Source organism: Leptosomus discolor, chromosome 6 (genome assembly GCF_034619465.1).
Source record: "Leptosomus discolor isolate bLepDis1 chromosome 6, bLepDis1.hap2, whole genome shotgun sequence".
NCBI classification, from domain to species: Eukaryota; Metazoa; Chordata; class Aves; order Leptosomiformes; family Leptosomidae; genus Leptosomus; species Leptosomus discolor.
This window is the reverse complement of record NC_141396.1, coordinates 61,847,769-61,872,165: the sequence shown is the minus strand read 5'-3', so window position 1 is coordinate 61,872,165 and position 24,397 is coordinate 61,847,769. Positions and strand designations below refer to the sequence as shown.

At 46.7% G+C, this 24,397-nt stretch overlaps 1 protein-coding gene across 2 annotated transcripts in view; it reads right to left on the bottom strand.

Moving 5' to 3' along the window:
• Nucleotides 1–510: 510 nt before the first annotated feature.
• PLCD1 (phospholipase C delta 1) overlaps nucleotides 511–24,397 on the bottom strand; it is a 46,243-nt gene continuing 22,356 nt past the window's right edge. The window contains exons 5-15 of one of the 2 annotated variants that reach the window (XM_086466436.1): nucleotides 22,187–22,490; nucleotides 20,857–21,058; nucleotides 17,959–18,103; nucleotides 16,777–16,926; nucleotides 9,352–9,519; nucleotides 7,384–7,540; nucleotides 6,960–7,076; nucleotides 4,936–5,114; nucleotides 4,264–4,396; nucleotides 967–1,116; nucleotides 511–602 (exon numbers count right to left, since the gene is read on the bottom strand). In XM_086466436.1, coding sequence (XP_086322562.1) covers nucleotides 511–602; nucleotides 967–1,116; nucleotides 4,264–4,396; nucleotides 4,936–5,114; nucleotides 6,960–7,076; nucleotides 7,384–7,540; nucleotides 9,352–9,519; nucleotides 16,777–16,926; nucleotides 17,959–18,103; nucleotides 20,857–21,058; nucleotides 22,187–22,490 — 1,797 coding nt within the window. The remainder of the gene's footprint in view (nucleotides 603–966; nucleotides 1,117–4,263; nucleotides 4,397–4,935; nucleotides 5,115–6,959; nucleotides 7,077–7,383; nucleotides 7,541–9,351; nucleotides 9,520–16,776; nucleotides 16,927–17,958; nucleotides 18,104–20,856; nucleotides 21,059–22,186; nucleotides 22,491–24,397) is intronic. The other variant, XM_086466437.1, reaches the window with a different exon arrangement.

The following is a 24,397-nucleotide window of genomic DNA, read 5'->3' as shown; positions in this document are numbered from 1 at the left end:
GCTTTCTTTTTGAATCTGTAACGGAAAAGAGGAGAATCGTGTCCCTGTTTAAGACTTCATATGGTGAAAGATGGCTGACAGCTGAAGTTGCAAGAAGTCACCTGGCGTCTGGCCACTGATTTCAGTGGTGGGGTGGATTTTTGCTTGCACAGACGTTGGGTGTTTTGTCCAGATGGCTGACCGAACCCAACCCAAGAACTGTACTTTGCTAAAAAGGAGTCCCTATCCTCCCACTAAAAGCAAAATTTAAAAAATCACACTAAATAAAGTGAACTAAAAACACAGCTGGATTGATCGAACAGGTACAAAAGGATTAATCTCAACAGCAGCGTTAGGACATTTCCAGCACGCAGAATGGAGAAGGTCGATGGCTGTTTCACATCGGGGTCCAAGTGCTGCACCAGAGAAGGCACTGGGGATTTGATGAGAACCTGACATTGGCAGACTGCAGACACTGAATTCCTTCTAGGTCTATAACGAGGTTCACTGTGCCCTGAAAGAGCTGAGCTGCTAATCACAGTCCTGGATATTGATGTACACAAAGAGGGTGGAGGAGGAGTACGGGTCTCCATTCTTGGTTAGAAGATGGATGTGGCGGTAACCTGGAAGCACAGACACAGATGGAAAGTGGCCTTTAGTCCGGTTGGACAAATATTTGCCAACATTTGCCAAGACCCTGCAAAAACATCTCCCTGTCTCCGAGCTCCCAGTACCCCTCAGAACAGGCAGGTCTGAGAGGCATGGCTTTGAGCACTGTAATGCATTGTGCCCAAGGCCACTGGTGACAAGGGGATCCCTTCCCCAGAGACAGTGTTAACAGCTGCCCAATAAACCATTTATCATCTTGCCCATACCCCAGAGAGAGAACCAGTTCTGACCCAAGATGTGATGGGTCTGGACCTCTCATGTAGGACACCGAGGCTCAGAGGGCTCAGCTGTTGTGAGGAACAGGGAGCAGGGCCTTACCTTGCTTCAGACTAGTGAAGGGAAGGGTGTACTGCCCGATGAAGTCGTTCTTGGTTGACATGTCAAAGTCTTCCACCACAAATCGGACCAGGGCAAGTGCAGGGATCTCTATGTCAAATGTAAACTCTTCGTCCCATTTTGGGTTAAAGCCTGGGTAACACAGACAAGGATGGAGATCAGAGCTGCTCACAAGCAACGAAGGAAGTGAGAGATGCTCCCAAGCAAGGATGGAGGTCAGAGATGTTGACAGACAAGGATGGAGGTCAGAGATGCTTGCAAACGGATGGAAGGAGTTTTTGCCTGACTGCCAACCTATCCTGACCCATGCCAAAGGTCTCAGGAGGTGCCGAAATCATTGTTCTCAGTTCTGACACTGATTTGCTGCCTGGTATTAATAAATCCTTCCGCTTAGACTGCTCGCTGCAGACCTCAGCACCACAGTCCCAGAAGACAGTGAGCAGCAGGAGAGAGGTGAATTCAGCTCTGCTCCACAGGAACTCGCTGGCTGATACATGGATGTCTTTGCTTGCCATTGGACTAGCTGCAAATTTACAGCCCTAAACCAGGGGGGAGGAGAAAGGAGAGCTGTGCCTTTGTGTCGTGACAGCCTGCTGGGGCCTTAAGGTTCACTGAGTGCTCAAGGTACACCTATCTGTCACCACTCTGTGCCTCAGTTTCCCTGTCTGCAAGAAAGGTTTATGAGGCGTGTCTGATTACAAAAAGCATCATGAAGTCTGTGGACAAAATGTTTTATGTCTCCTTGTACAAGGGCAGTGTCCAAGACAGCCAGACTAGCCCTACTTCTGTTATGGGTGCGGGTCTTGTGGTCCGGACTCACAACGCAAACAAAACCCAGACCGTCACATCAGACGAGAGATGAAGAGCGAGCTCAGTGCTCTCACTCAGGTCACAGCAGATGCCCTCTGCAGTTTCCATAAGCCACACCCCAGAAACAAACAGGAGGAGAGGACATCCTGTTCGAAACCCTGCTGCCATCGGCCCAGCCTGTGCAGAGCAGAAGCCCAAGGACAGCAAAACGTCAGCTCAAGCCGGCTGGTCATGGACGGTTCGGCAGGAGGTGAGAATCTTTCAGCAGGGCCTGAAGGTGCTGAGACAGGCCTGTGGACGGTGCCATATTCAAATACCTGTGCTGGGCCAGTGCACCTTATTTGGACTTTCATAGGATTGAATCGACTGGACTGTTCAGATAACACACATCTATCTGCTCTTGACCCCCTTCATCCTTGGGAGAAAAACCGGTTGCTGATCCCATGGGAGCAGGAATCAGGAAAGCTGAGGGAAAGTCATAGGCCCAAGGACAGCAGGTTTCACTGTGCTGACATCTAGAGGGGGTTTTCAACCCATCTCAGAGCCATAGTGAGGTGCTCAGAGCTGCTGAGCCAGCAGGTTCCCAAAGCCATTCAGGCTCCACAGCTGCACCGCTGTGACCTGATCCGTGCCCACCACCCCTGCTTCAGTCCCACCAACACAGAATGATAGAATCATTTAGGTTGGAAAACACCCTCATCTTTGAGTCCAACCCTAAAACATCAAACCAGGTGAGCTGCTGAAGCGTGGTCACATATCTGAAACTTCAGCCCATGGAATGCAACCCCTTCTCTGCAGCTGCCCCTTTCCGACATCGATGTTTTCATCATTTGATTCACTTTACATGGGGCAACACTTCCTCCAGCATCCCCCCAGCATGCCTCCAGCACTGCTCCAGTATCACTCCAGCCAGCCAAGGGCTGGCCGTGGGGCTGGGTGTGCTGAGCAGCCCTGAGGAACAGGCCTTGCAGGTGTGAAACATTCCCTACGCAGCTCTCACTCGAGACACCATGTGAATTATTGCAGGTGACGGAAATGGCCGTGAGCTTTAGGAGCCACACCAGATTTACTCAAACAGGAAAGAGGAAAAGGGAAACATTGCCAGCAGGGAGGAAACTACGTACTGGCTTTCGAGCGCTTGGCTCTTACTCCACACAGAAAAGCAGTGTGAGTGTGTGTGTGTGTGTGTGTACCCATGCGTTTGCCAGTGGGAGGGTGAGGACTGATTTCTCAGACCCCTACCGCCACGTTACTCTCACAGGACAGAAGAGGGCTGAACTTGCCCTCTGCAAACTCAGAAGGCCACAATAATGAGACCCTCACTGCACAGAGGGAAATCACAGCCATGTTTGACCCATGAGAAATGGTCCACAGGGAGGTGAAACGTCTGTGAGATCTCTGAGGTCAGTGCTGGGTAAGGCGTGAGGCCGGCTTTTTGGAGACGGGAGCTGATGGCTTTCACACCTCACCTGTAACATCACTGTGATGTGCATTAATTTAGCACCAGTGTCACTTTGGCCAAGAGGATGAGCAGATGCAGTGTCCCTGCCTCGTGAGGAGGCTCTGAGCTACAGGAAAAAGTTCTTCTTTTGCCCAGACTGTGTCGCATAAGAGAAGAGGCTGAGAGAGGTCATTATTCCACCTGGAGAAGGCTAAGGGGGTTATTATTGCAATCCTCCACTACCTCCTTATAGAGAAGATAGAGCCAGGCTTTTCTGACAGAAGCACAGCAAAAGCTTGATGCATAATGGGCACAAACAGCAACAGGGGAATTTCTGGTTAAGAATAGGGATATCTCATTTTACTATGAGGTCAGTCAAAGACCGGATCACTTGAAAGAGAACTCAGAGAGTCTGGGGAATCTCACTCTTTTGAGATATTCAAAATTCATCTGGGCAATACCCTGAGCAACTTGAGTTACCTTTGAGTATGGTCCTGCTTTGGGCAGTGACTGGAACAGGCACTTCTAAAGTCCCTTGCAACCTCAATCTTTTGTGAGTTTGTGACACTTTCAGGATAAAATCAACCTCACAAGAAGCCTTCTTTGGGAAGATTTTGGTGGGGACCCATGCATCCCATGTCTAGTCTGACTGCATGGAGGTAAAGAACACCTCCAAAGCTCTAGCTCTGCAAATTTGGCAGCGAGCCTTAAAACAACTCGTACGGCTGATGCTGATTTGCAGGGAATTTCTGTCTCCAAACAAAGAGAGAAGAGAGGAAAGAAGCCCTGAAAGTAATTCTCCATAGGGACAGCAGTCTGTGGGGTTAGTTCATGCCACCAGCAGCCTATAATGAGGATCCCTACACTGAAGCAGGCCAACAGCACCTCCTGTATCTGCTTAGCGTGGGCAGGCATGGGTGCACCTGGGAAGGTCTGGCCCCAGGGCAGCAGCCTTGGCAAGGAACACTGCTGCATGAAATGAAAGAGTTACTGCCCCATGGGAGACAGCATGGAAGAAAATGCCTTACCGTTGTTTTCGATGACCTTGGTCTGCTTCTTGTTGTTATCCTGTTGGACACCGTGGATCTCTACTGTTACCTTAGGATCGACGATGGAGTTTTTGCTTTTGTTCACCTTGGGCAGCTGCTGACCAGAGATGATCTGTGGAGGAAACAGAGGAAGAGGTCAGGACATCATTAGGAGAGGGGGCTCCCTGGCAAACTTCCCTCTCCTTTCCAGGAGTGCAGGACCTGCTATGACAAGCTGGTGCTGGTCTTTCAGAGCCAGCGTTGTAACATCCTTCAGAGGAAGTTGTTGTGAGCCAAAGCACCTAATGAACATTGCTCCAGCCCAGCCAGCTGGCTAGGGGGACAGCAACTTTTCTAACTGTCCCCAGAGTGATCAGATGATACTTGGAAACAACAGTGGTGACTGTTGACTGCACTTCTCCCTGTACGTTTCTGTAACGACAGTGAATATTGTCATTAACCTCTTCTATTGCTGAACATTAAACCTGTGAGTAAGTCCCTGGAGGATGAAAGCCCATGCAGGACTGAAGCAGAGACCCCAGTGGTGGGAAATGAGAAGGGCTGAGATAACATTGCCCGGGTGAGACCAGAAGGAGAAGGTACAACCTACACACACACACACCCCCGCCGAAGGTGGATGCTACTGAGACATTTTCCGACTTCTATTCTTACTTTAAGCAGAAGCTTCTTCTTTGTCCCCCATGTTCCTTCTGTGATGGATTTTGGATTGAATTTGGTTTGCTCATCCCGGAGGAATTCCGGCTTTAAGACGTACCCAGAAAACCCATTGTCCTGGAACCGACCCTGGTAGACATCCATTTCTGTGCCTGCTGTCTGGAAATTTAGGGCAACTGCAACATAAATAAATAAAACCAGTCACTTCCAGAGAAATCAATGGGAATATTTTTATACTAATTGTGTTCACATGAAATTGCACTTCATGGACATAAACATTGGCTTTTCCATGCTTCAAAGAGCAGTGATAAACTCTGACCCTCACAGCCCACTACCCCTGAGGATTTCTTGCATTCAGAGATTTTAGAGACAGGAGGAGCCGTTACAATAAAGACCGTCTCATTTGTCTTCCCACCTTCCACAGGACCAAAAAGTGTCCTGTGCTGAATTTATGTCACCTGGTGGAGCAACTGCATCTTTTAGATAAACCTACCCATTTCTATTCTCAAGGAGTTATATCTCCTGCAATGAAGCCAGTAAATCCTTCTCAGATTGTTTCTGCAGCTGCATAGCCTCATTACAAAACCTCCTTTCCTGCCCAGATATTCCTATTTTCACTTGCCATCCTGAGGGGCATTGATGCCTCTCTTGCTTATAGAGAGCTCCTCACTGTCTGAACTCCTCGTGTAGGAGTACAGAAGCTGTGATCAAGTCATCTCTCTATTGTCTCTTGCCCAAAATAGATGAAGCCTCACTGGTGTCCTACCACCGGGCAGATTTCTTGTATTTTTTCCGACATGCCACTATCTTTTTAAAAGCATTAATGTCAAATCTGGAAGCAGTCTCTGTGAACAGTCTCACTAATACCACACAGGGAGAGCACATGGACCCCAGCACCTCCTCAGTACTCCATTGATCTCTGAAGGGTGATGTGAACCCTCTTTAGCAACTTCTAAGACAGCTCTAGGACAGATGGCAGTTTGTGATGGTCCTATGTACCCTGTAATATCCAAAGGCCAAAAGTATTTTTAGGCCCTCCCCTGGTTTTCCATTTGCAAGCAAGGCTTTAATAGCTGCAGTCTACTGGTTTTACTGGGAGCTGCAAGTACTCAGGGCTTCTGAAAAATTCTTGGTTTGGGTGCCTGAATACTGAATTCAGGTTAGATAAGGCATGCAGGCCTGGCCTTAGTGTACCCTGAGGGACCTGATGTTGTCTCCCAGGGACTCTCCTGAGGCCAAACTCAATGCTGTGGAGATGGGACAACGGGTGCTGCTTGTTCCCCCACAGGGGCTGCAGGAGTTCATATGCTCCCAGGCACACACAGACCATGCAGGTCTACACAGTTGGGGGCCAGGGAGCCTTGCATCTGCAGATTCTCTTTTCTGGCTGGGCCACAGGCACAACTAGGACGTCTCCAACATCCACCATCACCAAGAGAACCAAGCATGTCATCTCCAGCATGCCCGCTTACCACTACTCTAGGTTTCTTGGATGAGAGCTACAACATAATTCACTTAAAGGGCTCTGGGACCCTGGTCTTCATCAAACCTCTGAGACGTCAATTTATCTAGGAGTAGGTATGATGTGCTGCTTGGACTACAGGGAACAGCTCAGGTCACAGCTTGGCCCTGATGGTTATGGCCTTGCTCTAGGGCACTAGAGAGCTGAGTGTGATTTACATCTCCGCCAGAGATTTCAGCACACTTTTCTGTAAGTGCCTGTAACTCCTGGCTCCCTTGTTCTTTGTTAAATGGCAATAACTCTGCTTCCAGTGAAATCACACAGATGTGCACATTGATATGCAGAAAAGGCTCCCCTAATGGTTTTAAGGTGGGCCAGAAAATGGTCTATGAAAAGCCACTGAGCATTGGCAGAAGAGCTGGTCTGTCCAGTGACCCCTTAGCCTCTCTGCCTGCAAATGGCTTGAGAACACACATCTACCTCAACTGAAGCCCCTCCATAGCCAGGTCGTGAGTGACCCAGCCAGGTTGACCCTCTCTGACCTCCCAGTTACACCCACCGATCTGGCAGCCGACATTCCACAAGTCGACGGGGTTGTAGTTTGAAGAATCTGTCCTCCAACCTGCAGGATAGATCCGGCTCAGGTGCCTGATGTTGTGGTGAATAAAACTGGTTCCTATAGAAAAAAAAAAAAAAAAAAGAAAATGTCCCCATCAGTGACGGGGGCTACTTTTATCTTTTCTTGATGCTGCTGTATATACTACTCCTGGCTGAATGTGAACTACTTCTATAAAATGCCCTTTTTGGTAACAGCCTCTATGATATTAAGTTATTCCCACTGTTTCTCGGTGACATGCATGACCAAAGAGATCATAACCCACGTCTTTCAGGATGCCTTTTCCTCATACTTAACCACCACCAGCTGTCCCTTTATGGGGGACTGGGACAGAGGATGGCCTTTTGCCAGGGCAAAACATACGTACCGGACTCCTGGGCTAGTTTCAGAGCTTTGCTCTCTGTGAATGATGACATCTCATAGAAAGCCCGAGGATGACTGGGGTCCTCAAAGCCGTTGAAATGGACACTCTTGCAGTAGATTACTGTGTCTGACAGCTCCTTGGCCAGCTTCAAGGTGTCACTCTAAAAGCAGGAGAGCAACAGGTTTGTGAGGAGTTTCTGCAGTCATACTCAAAAGTAATAATCATGTTTTGCCTAGGACCCCTGGAGCTTCTCTTCTCCACCGTCTTCACATGAAAAGGATGCACACTGTCAACACTCAGTGGCACCCCTATGCAGAAAGAGGGTGGAAAAGGGGCAGGCTGCCCTTGCCATGTCTCTTGCCCTGCATGGAGAGTGCTACTCCCTCCTCTCAGATCATCACTGCCCTCTCAGGCACGTCCTGGCTTGTCCAGTGATATCACTGACTTCCCAAGTGTTACTTCCAAGAATATTTCATTTCACCTGGGCCATACCTCTTTCTGCATTTATTTGCATGTTATTACGTGAACGAGTATTTCAGCTTGGCTATCACAACTCACAAGCAATTAGGGCTACAAACACAGTAGCAACCAGCCCAGTCAGCCTGTACTGGTTAGCTAAGAGAGGATTTCACACAGCAGATGCTTTGGTGTTCCAGCAGCCTTGTTGCATGGTGTTCTCCAGGTGGATTCTCTCTTTGTTGGTGGGAATATCCTTTCTGCTGCCCTCTGTACGATCATGTATTTCAGCATCAATGGCTGTCTCCAGTTGCTAAACTTTACAACAGAGCCTTAGCAATGAGTTTTCTATACTGTCCCGGTCCCAAGCATGCAAACCCAGAAATAAGGGGAAGGGAAGGATGTTGGTTTGGCCTCCACAGAGCTTGGGTTTTTTTTCCTTGAACTAAGAAGTCCTCACAATGCTTTGATGCCTCCTACACCACAGCCATTTTCATTGGTGCAAGGGTGAAGTGAGAGCCGCCAGCTCCCATCAGAGGAAAGAAAAGGAAATGACAGACTTCAAAATCATACACATTATTTACTACAGTTCAGAGAAAGAAAAAAGATTCTCAAAGAGTGAGTAAATCAACAAGGGGAAGCATAGATCAGACCAGATCCAGAGGCAATGTCAATCAATCAGCTTAGCCATCAGTGGGACTGACTGTATTTATATCACCTATGAACCTAGTCCATAGGGGATATGGCCTTCACAATGATCTGCAGTCTGGAAAAATGGATGTCCTCACACGAGGGAGCAAAATACTGGTATAAAGGCCAGACTTTTCCCTCCAGAAATAGTCATCCCAATTGCTTTGGTAACTGGCCACCCCTTCCCCGTAGATCTGTAGCTCTTCCCTCCCTCCTCCAGGTCAGAAAAACATGGACAGTGAGGGTGCAGGTACGTCCCAAAATATGACTAAAAAAGCACCAGTCTCTGGTAATAACCAAAGTTATGATGGTCCCATGGCAAATAGATTTCTGGAAAATAGAGACAGATTGAACATGTGTCCTTCCACTGCTCCCATAAATGCTACATGGTTTGTCCTAACTGCAGGGCTGTCCAGCCTCATTTTACGGAAAGAAGACAACCTTCATGCTTGGCTGGCTCTGCAAGATCTCTGTTTGTGCTTGGGCAGAGAACATTAAGCTGAGCAAGGACCAGGATCCTTAGCTCCAGTGATTTCAACAATTCTCCCTTAAATATCCCCAGCTGAGTAGCTGAAACCACACTGAAAACTATCTTAGCTGGGAACATATTAAAAGTACATTTCAATTGCTTTTCCTTTTTCTCTTTTTTAGGCATGGTACAAAACCCACCTAGATAGTGGTTTCCCAGCATGAGTCATGGGATAGGCTAACAAGACAGGATTTACTGATGCAGGACTTCAGAGCCTTCTGTAATAGGCAAAGAACTTGTTTACAGCTTTTCTGCCTCTCTATGTCTGCCTCTTTTCAGTTACTTCTTTTACTTACCTTCCCCTTCTGCTGTATCTCGGTCTTTACAGATTCATCTTCGATTTCAGCTGCTTCGTCTTCATCAGAGACATCCTCAGCCTCCAGGTTGTTGTTCCCATTTGCTTCAGCGGGGTCCTCCTGCCTGCTCAACTTCTTGCCTTTCACAAGGATCTTCCCTTTCAATTGCTGCAGAAGGAAATGTGGACAAAATAGCTGGTGATTAGAATAGGTTCTGGCCCACCCTGAAGGAGCAAGGATGTGACAGCTCCTCAGCTGCAACCAGGGCCAGGGACTTTTAGAGTTGCATCAGTCATTGGCTGTTATCCGTAGATACAGGTGAAAATAAGTCTGGTTTTCCACTGAGGCCTTGCCCTGACTCTGGCCAGCATCTGAGACCACAAGCCACAAGTGTAAAAAGCCCAGATAGCCCACTGATTCCCCTGTGATACACATCTGACCACCCCCTCAACTAGATAACTTAAACCGTTGTGCTGTTAGAGGTAATAAAAATACACTGTGTTTTCAAAACTGAATGTGGCTCAGCAAACAAGGCCAAGCCTGGAGGTCAGGGCTCACGGGAGGTATTCGCAGCTCTGTTTCTGCCCCTCTGTGTGGCCCTGTCATTTAATCTGCCCCAGTCTCTGCAATGTATGGCTGCAAACACATGCACGATTTGGGAAACGGTATGAGATCCATGCGGGGACTAAAGCAGTGAAGAAGCACTAGACATTTTAATAAGGAGAGGGGTCCATTAAATTCTGGACAGGTGCCTCATGTATGACAGACATGGGATTTTAATATGTAAGAATCTTGCAAGTGAAATCTTAGGGTGCTGACAGCTTAAGGAAGAGTTCTCAGACCTTTCCCAAAGACGTCTCCTCTTCTGAAAAGAGTTTCCCTTGCAACCGCTGCCATGGTACAACAGTAATCACAACCAGCAGCACGCCAACGTAATACAGCTGGCTGCTGAGCTGATCCAAGGAGCACATTTACTGTGCTGAATCAACTCTCTCCGGCCTCTTTCAAAGTCCCCATAAGAGCTTCAGGCGAAGGAAAACACCAACAGCGCATGGTTGCTCGCAATCCACCATACAACTGATGCATCTCTTGTGCAAGATCTGACTGTGGGAGGAAGGCTGAAGCCTGGAGAGGGCTGACTTTGAACCCAAACGGGGCAGCAGCGATGCTGGCAGCAGGGAGCAGTACTGAGAAGGGTGACTGCCTGGGATCTCTAAGTGAGAGGTTTATGCCTTCAAATCAGGAGCACCTCCAGACCCTGCAGCTTCCAATGAAGTCAGCGGGAGATTTGCTGCCACCTGGATGTGTTTGGTACTCCTGGCTTTGGAGGGTGTTAGTTATTCCAGTAAAATGCAATTTTGGAATCAGCCAATACAACCCCTCAGTCTGTGTAGCATCTTCCCCCTTTCTCAGCTGTATTTGCCCTTTCCACAACAGCAAAAAAAAAAAAAGTGACAAACCCCACTATCCTCAAATGACAGGACCGTGGAAAAAAAGGATTTTGTAAAGCAACACAGGCATTTCCAAAGAATACAATTCCTCCTTTGCAGGTGCAAGCAAATTGCATCATGTCTTTACAGTGATCAGCCCAACTCCTCATCACCCAGCTAAGCTGTGGATGAAGTTTAGTTTGAGCAAAAATTTGTCACTGACACCTGAGGCAGCAGCCAAGACATTTTTCTTCAGCTACCACAAATGATCTGTTTACTTTGGGGTACTTTCCTGTCACACAAAAGCTGCACAAAGGCAGCTGGAAGGGATGTACCAATTACTGGGAATAAAACACCCAAAGGATCACTCAGAGCATAGCAGTATCCTCCTGCCCATCCTCAGACTATTCTCCATCCTCCCAGCCCCTCAGCCCTCTTCCAGGCAGAGCTGTGACCGGCTTCTTCACATCCATGGCTAGGAGATGAGTTGGCTTATCTTCAGAGTCTCACTCCAGTCTGCTGCTGGCATGTCTCTTCCCACCCTCTTGCCTCAACATCCAGCTCGTCATTGTTCTTCCACAACACTCACTGGCAGCAGGTGACGTCCAGATCTGTGTGGGCTTTTAGGCTCCAGTCAACACTTGGAATGGACAAGTCTGGAGGGATTGCACTGGGGACAGTGAGGAGGGGCTCAGAGAAGCCCCTCTTGCCCTTTGCAGGCTGCAGATAGCATCCTGCTGTATAATGTAGTATCTGCCTCTGCTTTCTGAAGTCCCATGAGAAGCATTACCGCCTCATCTCACATCTCAACAGTAGAGAACTAGGGATAAAGTTTGGGGCAGTTTGTTTGATTCTTAATTATCAGTAGGGCTACTAGGCCCTTTTAAGCTTTCCCAGTTCAGGACAGGCTGTCCAGCAAGGGGGAGGTATAATTTCTGACACCGCCCCATCCTGCATGGCTGAATAACCTCAGCAGTGAAGGCACAGCAACACGGCCTCCACCTTGTCTCCTCACCACACCCCACACCAGGGTTGCCAGCAGCGGGTCCTCGGTGTTGCTGTTATCCTGTCTAGACTGCGGTTACCCCGGGAAACCTTGGATATGCTGTAGATGCCCGCCGTGGGCACAGGGACACTGGTCAGCCCGCACTGTGCTGTACAAGACTCTCCATAAGGCAATTATGGTGGTTCCCTTTGGCCTTGAAATCTGCAAGGTTGGCTCCCTTCTGGAGTCCTCTTGCATTACTGAGGTTTAATATCCTCCTATGCAGGTAACTTCCACTGTGCCCACAAGAGAGAGCAGTCCGTGTGCCATCTAACTCCAAAGAAGATGCATTAGCTTATTGATCCACAATGAGGAGTGAGATTCACCCCAAAACAGAGCATTTTCATCTCCATTTCTTGCAGAACATGCTATTCTAGAGTAGCATAGCACTGAATCCACCCTGTAGAAGCTGCCAGTCCCAAACATTGTCTTCCTTCATCTAACATCGGTGCTAGGAAGCAAAGTCCTACATTAGTAAAGTCCTACATATCTTCTTTAACAAGGTTTTAAATAAGCTGATACACACAGACACAAACACACACACACACTTGTTTCATCTCTCTTGATTCCCCTTCATGTGATATTAAGTATTTCTAGCTGGAGGCGAAAGACACTCAGCTCATCAGTTCAGCTCTGTTGAGCAGGTCCTGTGTCTTAGGAAGACGCATTAGCTGAAATACTCAATAAATATTCTCCAAGTAGACCATAAAGCTATTCCAACTGCCTGTGGTGAGCCCAAGGTTGAATACAACCTAATGAAAGGCTACAAGGACACTGGACTCTACTGAGAACATATAGTGGAGTGGCTGCTGGAATAGATGCAACTCTCTCCCTTCCTCACATGCCCTGTAAATCACATTGCCTTAGTTCTCTGCAAGTGGTGCTCCTCTGCTCTCTCACCTTTTCTACTGCATGCTGAAAGAGCTCAGCTCTGCAAGTAAAATGGTTCTGACATGTGGGTTTTCGTCCTTTGGGAGTTTGTGAATTGGGACACGGCAATCATCTTAAACGAAAGTGCTGTTGATTTTATCAGAAGGAGCAAAGCTGTAAAGAGCAAAGGATTTCAAAAGATCTGCGTATACATGTTTATCCTGCCTTAAAGTTTCCTGCTCCTATTAGCAGTCTGAAAGCCGTGGCAAGATCTGATTTCCAGTTTTCATGTCAGTGGAAGTGGAAGATTTGTAAAGCGATCTAGCTCATCAAACTTTCTGTGCCTTCAATACCTCCTTTAGAGTCAACAGAGAGAACTAAACACTCCCAGGGCATGATTCTTCTTGTCCATTTAGATAAACACTTATGAGGAGGTGGACCACACCTCCAGCTCCCCTGACTGTATTAACTATTTCCCAAAAGGAGCCCTAAGTGAAGTGCTCATGTACATGAATATACAGGGTCTGACCACTGCCACCTTACATCCCACTCTCAGGAAGAAGATACTGATCTCCCCACATTCCTGGGAAGATGTGAGGAGTAACATGTTCACGTTCATGAGGAGATGTGCAGACCAGATGCACTAATGGATATCACACCTCCAGTTGTGTATGTCTTTCAGTCTAGTTGTAAACTGAAGTGTTGCAGGGTTCAGCAATGAGTGGCACCAGAAGATGAAGAGAGTCTCCAGAAAAGGGGAAGAAACACGTTGCCAAAGGAGGTTTTGAAGGCTTTGAGGGAAACTCAGCTCAAGAACATCAGCCAAGAAGATGCACTGAAGACAAGCCTGACACAAGGTAGCCTAACATTGGAGAAAAACATAGGGGTGCAGTTAGGCAGAAGGCAGAAGGACTTGAAGCCACTTTCACACTAAGTGTATGCTGCAAAAATAATCCTCCTGGGTAGATGGTTCCTGGGGTCCGTTGCTGACTTAAGAGACCTGTGACTGAATGTGGTCTGGACTTAGCTGACCCAAATCTAGAGGTGTTTGCTGCCTTGCCGTGAGCACAGCGCAGAGCAGGTCAGCCACCCTGCTGTTCGGATCAGTTGTCCTGAGACCTCCGTTGCCACTGCTGTACTGGAAGAGGCTCTTGAGCTGCATGGCTCAAAGTGATGTTGAGTGGGGGGCACTGGGCACAGCAATGGGTGTGACTGACAGGACAGCTGGTGGGACAGTGGAGGTGGGGGATGGCAGAGGCCCCTGCCACTGCACTGGGCCTCCCAGCTAGCGGGGCTCGCGGTCCTAAGGGTCACCCACCAAGACAGGTCCATTAAGCCCAAAGCCATTGTTGTTGTAAACAAGAAAGTCCAGGAACAAAGAGCTGGAGGGTTTTCAGATATGCCTGATATGCTGAATAGGTGGATACGATGTTGGCAGCTGTTTTAGTCTCATTCCAGGGCTGGGTTTTACAGCATATCTAGCTGGGATGCAGGGACAGGGGGAAGGGGCCCTGGCAGGCCCCTGTGCAGATCAGGCGTGGGGCTGAAGGGCCTGCAACAAGCAATCAGCAGCAGAGACTGGATCAGCTCTTCCCTACAACTCTGACACTGCCTGGAGCTCTTATGTGGCTTTTGGCCTTTCATCCTACAGGCCTTTAATTTATTATTGGGACCTAAAGACAGCAGTTTGAGGGAGATATTCAGATGCTGTGTGTAGCCCAACACTGTTCCTGAATGGAGCTAATAAAGCAGATGCCTGCCGAGGGCTGCAGTATGAATCGTTAGCATGAATCCAAACTGTGTCGATCTTCCTTTAATTACTGACACTGCCCTGCAGTGCCCTGACAATCTGCAGCAACGCTTCGCCTGTTTTTGTTTACAGCCTTTCAGCCCTCTTCCCAGTGATAGATCCCACACTTTTTCTAACATAAAAAATACTGCGTTGTCCTGGGCTTCCCCATGTCAGCTTCATAAGGAAGTAGAAAATGCAAGAGGCTTCTGGTTTGTTTGGTTTTTTTCCTTCATGTTTCAGCTTCGGTGTATTTTCTACCAAAAAAATTCAGCAATCCAGCCCTTTGAACTCTCCCAGTTCACATAGCAGGAAGGAGGAGGAAAAAGCACTGGAGAGAAAAGGATAGGTTTTGCTACATTGGCAATTTTTGTCCCTTTAAACTAAATGGATCAGTCCCTCCAATGGAGCATACCAGCCCAAATACATTCACTCAGGTAGATCTGGACCATTTTGTTCCAGCTGGGGCCACGTGTCCATCTGGGCAATCAGAGCAGGAGGACAGATGAGCACAGCAATAGGAAAAACGTCTTTGGGTCGCTGGGGTCATTCCCTTACACACATTATACGTTTCTTTCCCTGGTGTTTCTCCTTTCTTTCTTCATATCATTCCCCTGGTCACAAGGCAGTGTTTTGAAAAGCCATCAGCGGCTTTCCTGATCCTGCACCAGGAATAAATAGTAAGCCAGGAGGTGACACTGAAGACTTTGATTTTTCCAATTCATAAACAGCCTGCAGAGACCTGTCTCCATGCTGGGTGTATCCTCACTCTGTGAGAGTCACTTCTGAAATGGAGGCGCCTTGTCTGTGCCAGTGCAAAGGTCCTGCTGAAGCAGCAGCATTAAAAATTATGATTCATCCTAATTTATTGCACTGGTGCCCAGGGTCTAACCCAGATCAGTTTCCCTCTGTGCTAGGCATTGTATCAAGCATGGCGTGACACTCCCAAACAAAAGGGGAAAGTTAGAAAGGGAAAAGAGAAAAAGGGAGAGGGAGAGCAAATACAGAAGATATTTTTGGTGGATCATTTTCCTCTCCTTTCTCCCCTGCTGACTGCCAGCTTTATCCCACCCACAAACTCCTTCCAGCTCTGGCTAGGCTTGTTCATCCAATTTTTGGCAAATGATTTCTTTAGCAAAGAAATGCAATTTAAAGGGAACTGCAGCTATCCACACAGACTTTGCTCTGTTTCTGCAAAGTGCTTAAGAGAGAAAGAAAGAAAACAGGAACTCAAAGGGTAGAAACAAATAAATGTTTCATTTTGTCTTCTGTTTTGGAAACTTTGGTTTCGTTCCTATCAAGATTCCATTTCTAATTTTTTTTGAATTGTCAGCTATTGATTTTGCAGTGGTGGTCCACTGTTGAGGGCCATATATCTCCTTTCCCCTGCAGGGTCCAAGCTTAGCTCCCAGCTTCAATGTTGCCCTGATTCACAGGAATCAAAGGGGCATCTCTATGCAGTCTCTTACTTCCCCTTGTCCTCCATGGACATCTCCATCCCCACTACCCCAGGCCATTCACAGTGGCCACCCCAGGCCATTCTCAGTGGGAGGACACACTTCGTGCTTGGTCCGGCTTTAGGCTACCTGTACTGGTTTACCCCTTGAGTTTTGAGGGGCAAGCGATCACACTGTCCTTCCAACCCTCATCGCTTCATAATCAGTAGTCTGGATCTCCACAGTAGAGCACCCAAGGCATTAAAGGAAGAGGGGAGCATATGCTACATCCCTCAACACAGAGCAAAACATCCCACCTACCATGAAATCAGGCAGTGTCCATTCGTTCAACTAAAAATACAGAGACACCTTGTAGCCACTCCCTGTGGTGCTAATCTTCCCTGTAGGTGCAGCAATCTAACAGTGCTTCAGAGGATTATCCTGAAGAAGGTCAAAGTCATCTTTGGGGTGTGGGGAGCAGATATAAGACAGACCCTCAGGATTCAACTTCCCTGGAACAAGCCAGAAAAGCGACCTCCTCATGGGATGAAGGACATTCTCCAGCCTTGGTAAACAGACTGGGAATGTCCTCAGTCCTGTGGGGCTCTCTCCTCTGAGACCTTAGACAACAAACAAGAAGCAACAGGGCATTTTGTGCTTGATGTGTACAGGCTACTTTTAGATACTCCCATTTCTTGTTCCACCACTGCCTACAGACAATCTCTGTTCCTTCATCAAACGCAGTTTGCACCAGTCCTCAGGCATATTGTTCACTACTTGGCACCTAGCAAGAAGAGAAACCTCCCTCTTGTCCCACCCTCAGAAGGCAAAAAGTGCTACAGTGGCCTTGCTTACCTCTGGGGACGGGAACTGGGATTTGTTTCCATCGACTGGAGCAACCAAGAGCATGTCCTGCAGGATTGTTGTCATGTGCTGAGCCATGACCTTCTGCTGGTCAACGCTGCAGTGGTTCTCCAGGGAGATGATGACAGGGTATGGTGAGGTCTAGAACAAGACAGCAACGTACACCATCAGTGAACTCTGCAATTTCACCAGTCTATAGCAACTGATAGAAAGCCCAGTTCTGTTTTCTTTGGAAATGAGTGTGTCAACAATAGGGTCTAGTATTCTGCTATAATGAGCATTTGTTAAAAATGGAGTAGCAGTAGCTACTCACATCTCTGCTGCTGCCTTCCAGAGAGGATGATCCAATGGACAGGGCACCAGGCTAGGTCAGGATGCCTCCCACAGACTTGCTGGGACACTATGATGAGGTTTCCTGTGTCTCCATTCTCCACTTACATTGTGGGTCAGAGCACCTTCCTACCTCAGAGGAAGGACCGGGAAGGGAGGCTTTGAAATCACTTGGTGTTCTCAAATCCTTAGGTGACACGAATCCTTCCTCCACTCATGCATAGGCCTGATCTGGTTCCCTGTGGCCCTTCCTAGTCATTTTGTGTGCTGAAGGCATTGTCACTGTCACTGTTTTATAGCTCCAAAGCAAACTTGATACTAGTTCTCAAGCGGACCAAAGGAAAATAGAAGAAAGCACAGTGAGTCTGGACAGACCCAAGGTTTTTTAAAGCCTGCTGGCCCAGCACTGCCATACAAGACTCCAGACCTGCTTATTCCTATTAAAGCAGAACAGCAGCAGCCCTTCACATCAGTGCCTCCAAAACACATGCATATGGGTTCCTCTAAACTAGGAACAGACCCCTAGACATCAAAGTCACAGAAATCATGGGCTTTGTATTTCCCACCAGGTACACTCAAGATATTGGGCAATGCAGTGGGGTCCAGGATGCAGCTCTGCTGGTATAGGTTCAAACTTAGATACTGCTCTCCTGTCCAGCAACTCCCAGGAATGGATCTTTGCAGAAAGCAGAACATGGATGCCCAGACAGGTCACATCCTGTACCCATGAGAAATGCTAAAGTGACGTCTTCGTTGTTTATGCTGTCTGCTGGGAGGGCAGAGACCTACTATCCATCTTGGGTTGTGCAACATGAGAAATCTTAGAGGGTCCCTTATCCTTACTTTGAAAGCATAGTTCTTGATGGCCTTAATGACATCGCTGAAGAGGATCTTGGAGGTGAGAGTGTAGCCATGATAAATGACGGGCTCTGAGTTAGGGCCATCCCAGCAATCCAGTTCCACACAGCGGCAGCCTTTGGTGAGGGCTCTAGAAATAAAGAAGGGACCTGGTTGGGTTCTAAACCTTCTGCTCCATCTTAAAATGAGGGTGCATCAGGCACAGGTATTGCCTGGGAAGGCTGACAGGAAGTTTAGGGAGCAAGGGACAAAAAAGGAGCTTGGAAGAAAAAGGAAAGCAGATGGAGAAAGGATGGGATGAGGAGAGCTCAGAGTCATCAGAGAGCTCAAGGCTGAGCAAGGAAAGCACAGTGGGATCTGAGAAAGGAGGTAATGAAAGTTCAAGGTACAAATTATCGAAAGAAGACATAGTGAGTGCCAAATGAGAAAGGACACTCATGACTGTGCCAAAAGTCTTTTCTAAGAGAAGAAGAGAAGAGAGAAGAGAGAAGAAGAGAGAAGAAGAGAGAAGAAGAGAAGAGAAGAAGAGAGAGAAGAAGAGAGAAGAAGAGAGAAGAAGAAGAGAGAAGAAGAGAGAAGAAGAAGAGAAGAAGAGAGAAGAGAGAGAAGAGAGAAGAAGAGAGAAGGAAGGAGAGAAGGAGAGAGAAGGAGAGAGAAGGAAGAGAGAGAAGGAGAGAGAAGGAGAGAGAAGGAGAGAGAAGGAGAGAGAAGGAGAGAGAAGGAGAGAGAAGTGAGAGAGAAAGGAGAGAGAAGGAGAGAGAAGGAGAGAGAAGGATGAGAGAAGGAGAGAGAAGGAGAGAGAAGGAGAGAGAAGGAGAGAGAAGGAGAGAGAAGGAGAGAGAAGGAGAGAGAAGGAGAGAAGAGAGAAGAGAGAGAGAGAGAGAAGAGAGAAGAGAGAAGAGAGAAGAGAGAAGAGAGAAGAGAAGAAGAGAGAGAGAGAGAGAAGAGAGAAGAGAGAAGAGAGAAGAGAGAAGAGAGAAGAAGAGAAGAAAGAGAAGAGAGAAGAGAGAAGAGAGAAGAGAGAAGAGAGAAGAGAGAAGAGAGGAGAAGAGAGAAGAGAGAAGAGAGAAGAGAGAAGAGAGAGAGAAAGAGAAGAGAGAAGAGAGAAGAGAGAAGAGAGAAGAGAAGAGAAGAGAAAGAGAAGAGAAGAGAAGAGAAGAGAAAGAGAAGAGAAGAGAAGAGAAAGAGAAGAAGAGAAGAGAAGAGAAGAGAAGAGAAGAGAAGAGAAGAGAAGAGAAGAGAAGAGAAGAGAAGAGAAGAGAAGAGAAGAGAAGAGAAGAGAAAATCAAGAGGGGCTGCATTGGAAGAAAGACAGTAAGGCAGCCTTAGAAGCCAGGTCATGAAGTCTGGATGATGTGACTTCTTCATCGAGATCTGATAAGATATGACAGATGAATCCTCAGAGCTGTCAGAGAGGGAGCTGTGGGAACTCCATCATAGCTGCGGAGACTGCTGAGGGCCAGTTTCCCAAACTGAGTCTACAGGCTGAATTTCCACTTGAAAACTTCCCGCCTCTACATGTCCATAACCTTAATTTTAATTTATTTTCAAATGGAGGTTCCCCCTGTTACAGACCTCTCTGTCCTACAAAGTGATCTTGTCTCTTTTTGCAGTAACTCCCTGTACATTTCAGATAACACAATCTCCTTTAACTCATTGCAATAAATATCATAGAATCACAGAATGGTTTGGGTTGGAAGAGACCTTAAAGATCATCTAGTTCCAACCCCCCCTGCCATGGGCAGGGACACCTCCCACTACACTCCAAGCCCCATCCCAGCCTGGCCTTGAACAATTCCAGGGAGGGGGCGTCAGCTTCTCTGGGCAACCTGTTCCAGAATCATGGATTTTTAATTTTTTTTTTTCCCAATGAAAACATAATTCTGTAATTTTAAGATACTGTAAGAGGAATTCAGCTACTGAAAAGTAGCTTATGCCAGATCTCACTCTTTACTCTTCTGAGCTTGTGACTCTAGACAGCCATTGTTCCTTGAGAATCAGACAAGTAATAAACACAGAATTGCAGTCATTGGCTTGCTTCTAAGGAAACGCTGTCTCACTCGGTAAAAGTTTAGGTCAGAGTAGAAGAAATGTAGGGTGTGGAAGTTAGTGAAGGCTACTGCAAATATCTGGCCATGAGACATCAGACAGCAGTTGTTAAAAGGCAGAAGCAGGCAACATCTAATGTTCTGTCCAGGGACACTGTGGGAGTATCTGAGTTGCTAAAGAGGGACCAGGCGTAATTTTCCTGATTACCCATGGTGTTTCGTTAGCTCACATCTCACCTCTTTTTTTTTTGGACTACTCCAACCAGATCTCTCCAAAATAAACACCAGCATGATTCTAGGAATAATTCATGCCAGGGGCTACTCCCAAAAGGCAGTACAGATTGTAGACATCATGACAGTATGCATATCATTTTGGCCTCTTCCTGTCTCTACACAGGTCTATCCCAGAAATCTTTGCGCCTTGTAGGCTCCTTGAACTCTCTTACGTCATATCCTGGGGAATGCAACTTATGCCCTCAGGATCATGCTTTGAAAACACCATGATAGAGGGCTGGCATCCAGCCTCCACATAATTGCAGATATTTTTAAAATACTCCCAAATATCATAATTATACATCTTACAGTCAGGTGGACACCACATGGGGCTCAGCAGAGGTCCCAGGTCCAAGTGTTATAAAAAGCAGGGCATGGTGCGTGCCCAAACTGGTTTAGAAACAGCTCACCCTGATGTGAACATGGGCCAGTCCACATTACCGATCTTGGGGTGGGGGATTTCTTCTTGGTCCTCTTGCATCTAGCAGTATAGATGCACCCTATGCCTTCTATAAGAGAGGCCAACCTCTCACACACACATAAATGCACGCACATACATTACCTGATATAGGCTTCCGTGCTGCTTGGACCTGTGAGCTGGTCTTCCATAAGATAGGTATTGTGTGAGGATGACACCAAGTAGTGACTGAGAGGTTGAGTCATGTCCTGGTAAACTTTACGGTGGGAGGAGTTGAATATATTCCCATCATCAGACAGAAGGTACATCAGGAAACCATCTTTGGTCATGGCGTTACCCCTCTTGGCTGCCAGATAAATAGACAGAAACCCCATACTGAAAATCTGGGACCAGCAGGTTGTGCCATCGTCTTCACTATGATGCCTGCTGCCCTCCAGAGAATCTCAAAGGCAAATCATGCTCCCTAGGCAGTCAGCTAATAATAAAGAAATTGATCCTGTTCAGACGATGATGACAGCTTCATCTGCCTGAAAATGCTTTTAAAATCCCTTCACAAGCATGGATTTTTACGACAATTACTGTCCTTGATAAAGCTTTTAAAGTGTCAAAGGCAGCACTTACGTCAGCTGTCTCTAGAGAGCTACAGTATAAAAATCTCCATTTGAGCACTTCAAGCTTCCTTCATACCAACACAGAGAAATTGTCAAAGTCTAAAGATAGCCAGATAAATCCTGTCTAGATTATCCAATGAATACATGATTTGCAAAGAGTACCTGCAAAATAATGCAACTTCGGGGAGAAATCGGGGTCTCCCCATCTTGAGGGAATGAGCTAGATCTCAGTCTAATCCCCAAGTCTGACATCTGCAAAGCATTGTCCCTCTCCTGAAGGTATACCAGGATAGTGCAAAAACAGCCTATGATCCTGTGTTTATATCTTGAATGTGTCCTTCAAGGTGTTCCAGACTGGTATTTCACTGAATTTCTAGCAGAAAGACAGTTCTGTTACTGCTCTTCTAAATTGTTCTCATTTTCTTGGTCCTCTACTCAGAGATCTCATCACCTCATGGCTTTTCAGGTGCCCACATTCAAAAGCTTTTGCCTCCATTCCTGCTTCTGGAAGACAGAAATGTTGCTACATTCTTAACCTTGCAAAGGCATGTGAGCTCTTGATACTTGAATAAGCCATCAGAGCCTTTCCCTCAGGAATTTCATCGCTCTCTAGCCAACTCTGTATCAACCACTCTGCAGCTGCTTGGTGTACCCAAGCCAAAATTGAAAATAAGTATTTCCCAGGCTCTCCTATGCCCTCCTCTCCTAGAGGTGCTAACTTTCCCCTAGAAGACTGGTGTTTTAGAAGCAGCTGTGAGGAGAAAATGACACACGTGGCTGCAGAAGAAAGCACCAGCAAAGCAACTCGTACTTCATCAAGAAAGCAAAATTTTGACCCAAACCAGTATGGGTTTCCAACCTACCTCTTTCATTGGGCTCGTATCTCTGAATTAAGGCAGGGGCAGCAACAACAGCATCTTCTTCTTGCTGCGTCTCATAGAGGAACCTCACCAAGTTCTGGCAGGACATGAATCCTTCTGCATCTGAGTACTTTTGGAAGATCTTGTCTATTTCCTTCCTTTCTGTCAGTATCTTGTAAAATTCCTCTATCTCATCATCCTCCAGAGCCTCTGTTTTGGACTTGTCACAGTGCTGTAAACGTAGAGGGGAGAAGGAGTGAAAACCTTCTTTCCTTCTGGCATACGCCAGCCGTAATCTGCACCAGGGCTACACAACGCAGAACACAAAATAATTGGAAACAGTTACTGGCCAGTGAATGAGAAGCACTTGGTCAATGACAATGGTTCTCATTGACAAGGCCAACAGTCATATAACAGTCAAAATTATTATTGTTTACTCATATTCTCAGTGTGCTGAAAAACACCAGGCATGGCACTGAGCTCCACTGCACTTTGTACAGTGCAAACCATAAGTTAAAAGGACCGTTCCTGACAATCTAAGTCCAAATCAAGGCTCAAGAGAAATGTGCCTCTTGATCTCAAGAGGTGGAAGAATATAGTGGAACAATTAACTCAATGCATCTTAAACTATTGATAGAAACCACAATCTAAAGTCCAGTAAATAAAGTGAAAAGGGCCTTCCCCTTGATCTTAGTGGGTTTGAGCTCAGGTCTCGAGAGACTGTCAAGGCTAGTAGTGGGGCTGGTTGCTAAGATGGCATCAAAACCGACTTTAAAAAAAATCCTGCTAAACATGTGTATGTTTATGTATGAAAAAATCCCTCTTTCCATGGAACTTTCCCATTCTCATTGAAAAACCACCAATTAACAAAATCTCCACAAAATCTCAAATCAGGTATCTTCTTCTCAAGGAGCTGTAATTCAAATTCTTCATGCCCCCATGTTCCTCTGTGGTTTACACTTCTCTACTAGGTAACAGCTCTGACAGAGCACCACAGTCAGGGACTTGACTGACCATGAAAGATCAGGAATTTAAAGATATGCGGGTTGTTGTCTCCCTGGACAGCAGCTTTTCCAGCAACAAATATTTCCAGTTTATTTAAAATATTCTCAGGTTCAATATTTTCATTAGAAAAAATGGAGAGGTGAACAACTATTTTTCAGTCATCTCTGAGATGCCAACCTCTGCGTCAAATACAGGCTGAGCAAACAATCTGCAATGGAAAGCAAGAGCCTGTCTCAGAGGAATCACTTATGGCAGGGAGCATTATACCACTTCCAAATATTTTTCCTTGCAAATTTCAGCAATTAATCCACTTCTAGTTAATGCCTTGTTGTCAATATCTAAAGCAAGCAAACAGACCCTCAAAAGTAGTGTCCTAATCTCATACAGCCCATTCACATTTTACACTTCAGGTAAGTCTGAAAAATCCCATTTTTGGCATGGACACCAAAACCCCTGCAGGACATTACTTGCCTTACTTAGTCTTTGGCCTAAAAGCTTCTCTTCTTCAGGCCTGAACCTGGAATGGAAAGTGTACTCCAAACCACTCGGAGGAGGTTGTGGTGCATTTCATTTCACCCTCACGATGGACAAGTTGCTGTCAGTTACTCTGACTTAGCTGACAGAGGGTAACTTGTCAAACCAGAGGAACTGGTTTTGGTCTTTGATCTCTTATAACAGATAAAGTTATTGTCATGAGTTTTATGACCAAAATGTCTCAGCTTAACCAGTCATCATACTAATCTCAGTCTAACTCTGCTAGTGATCTCAGTGGTGGCCATGGTGGCTTTGGCAGTGCCCCGAACAAGATGATAACAAGGGACTTTCTTCTCCTACAGATACTGCACTGGAGTCCTCCCCTAGCAGTTCAACAGTGCACATATAAAGCCAAACAGAATTATCACGATACACAGCATTTCACAAACAGAACTGATAGCAAAAAGTTCAACTTGTCCAGAATCTGCTGGGTAAAATCTATGGGCTCATCTCAGGGGATGGGACACCCTGTGAGATGCTCACTACTACAGACACCTTCAAATTAGGTTTGAGCAGTCCAGGAACCGTCTTTTCCTTTCTGCCTTCCATGTCTGTATGATCCTGTGCTGTGGCTTTGGCAGATCTCACAAGCTAAGCTGAGCATGATGCTTAGCAACTGAAAAAGGAATATAAAGAGGGAAACCAGCTGGTGGAGACTGCAAGGATGCTGTGAAT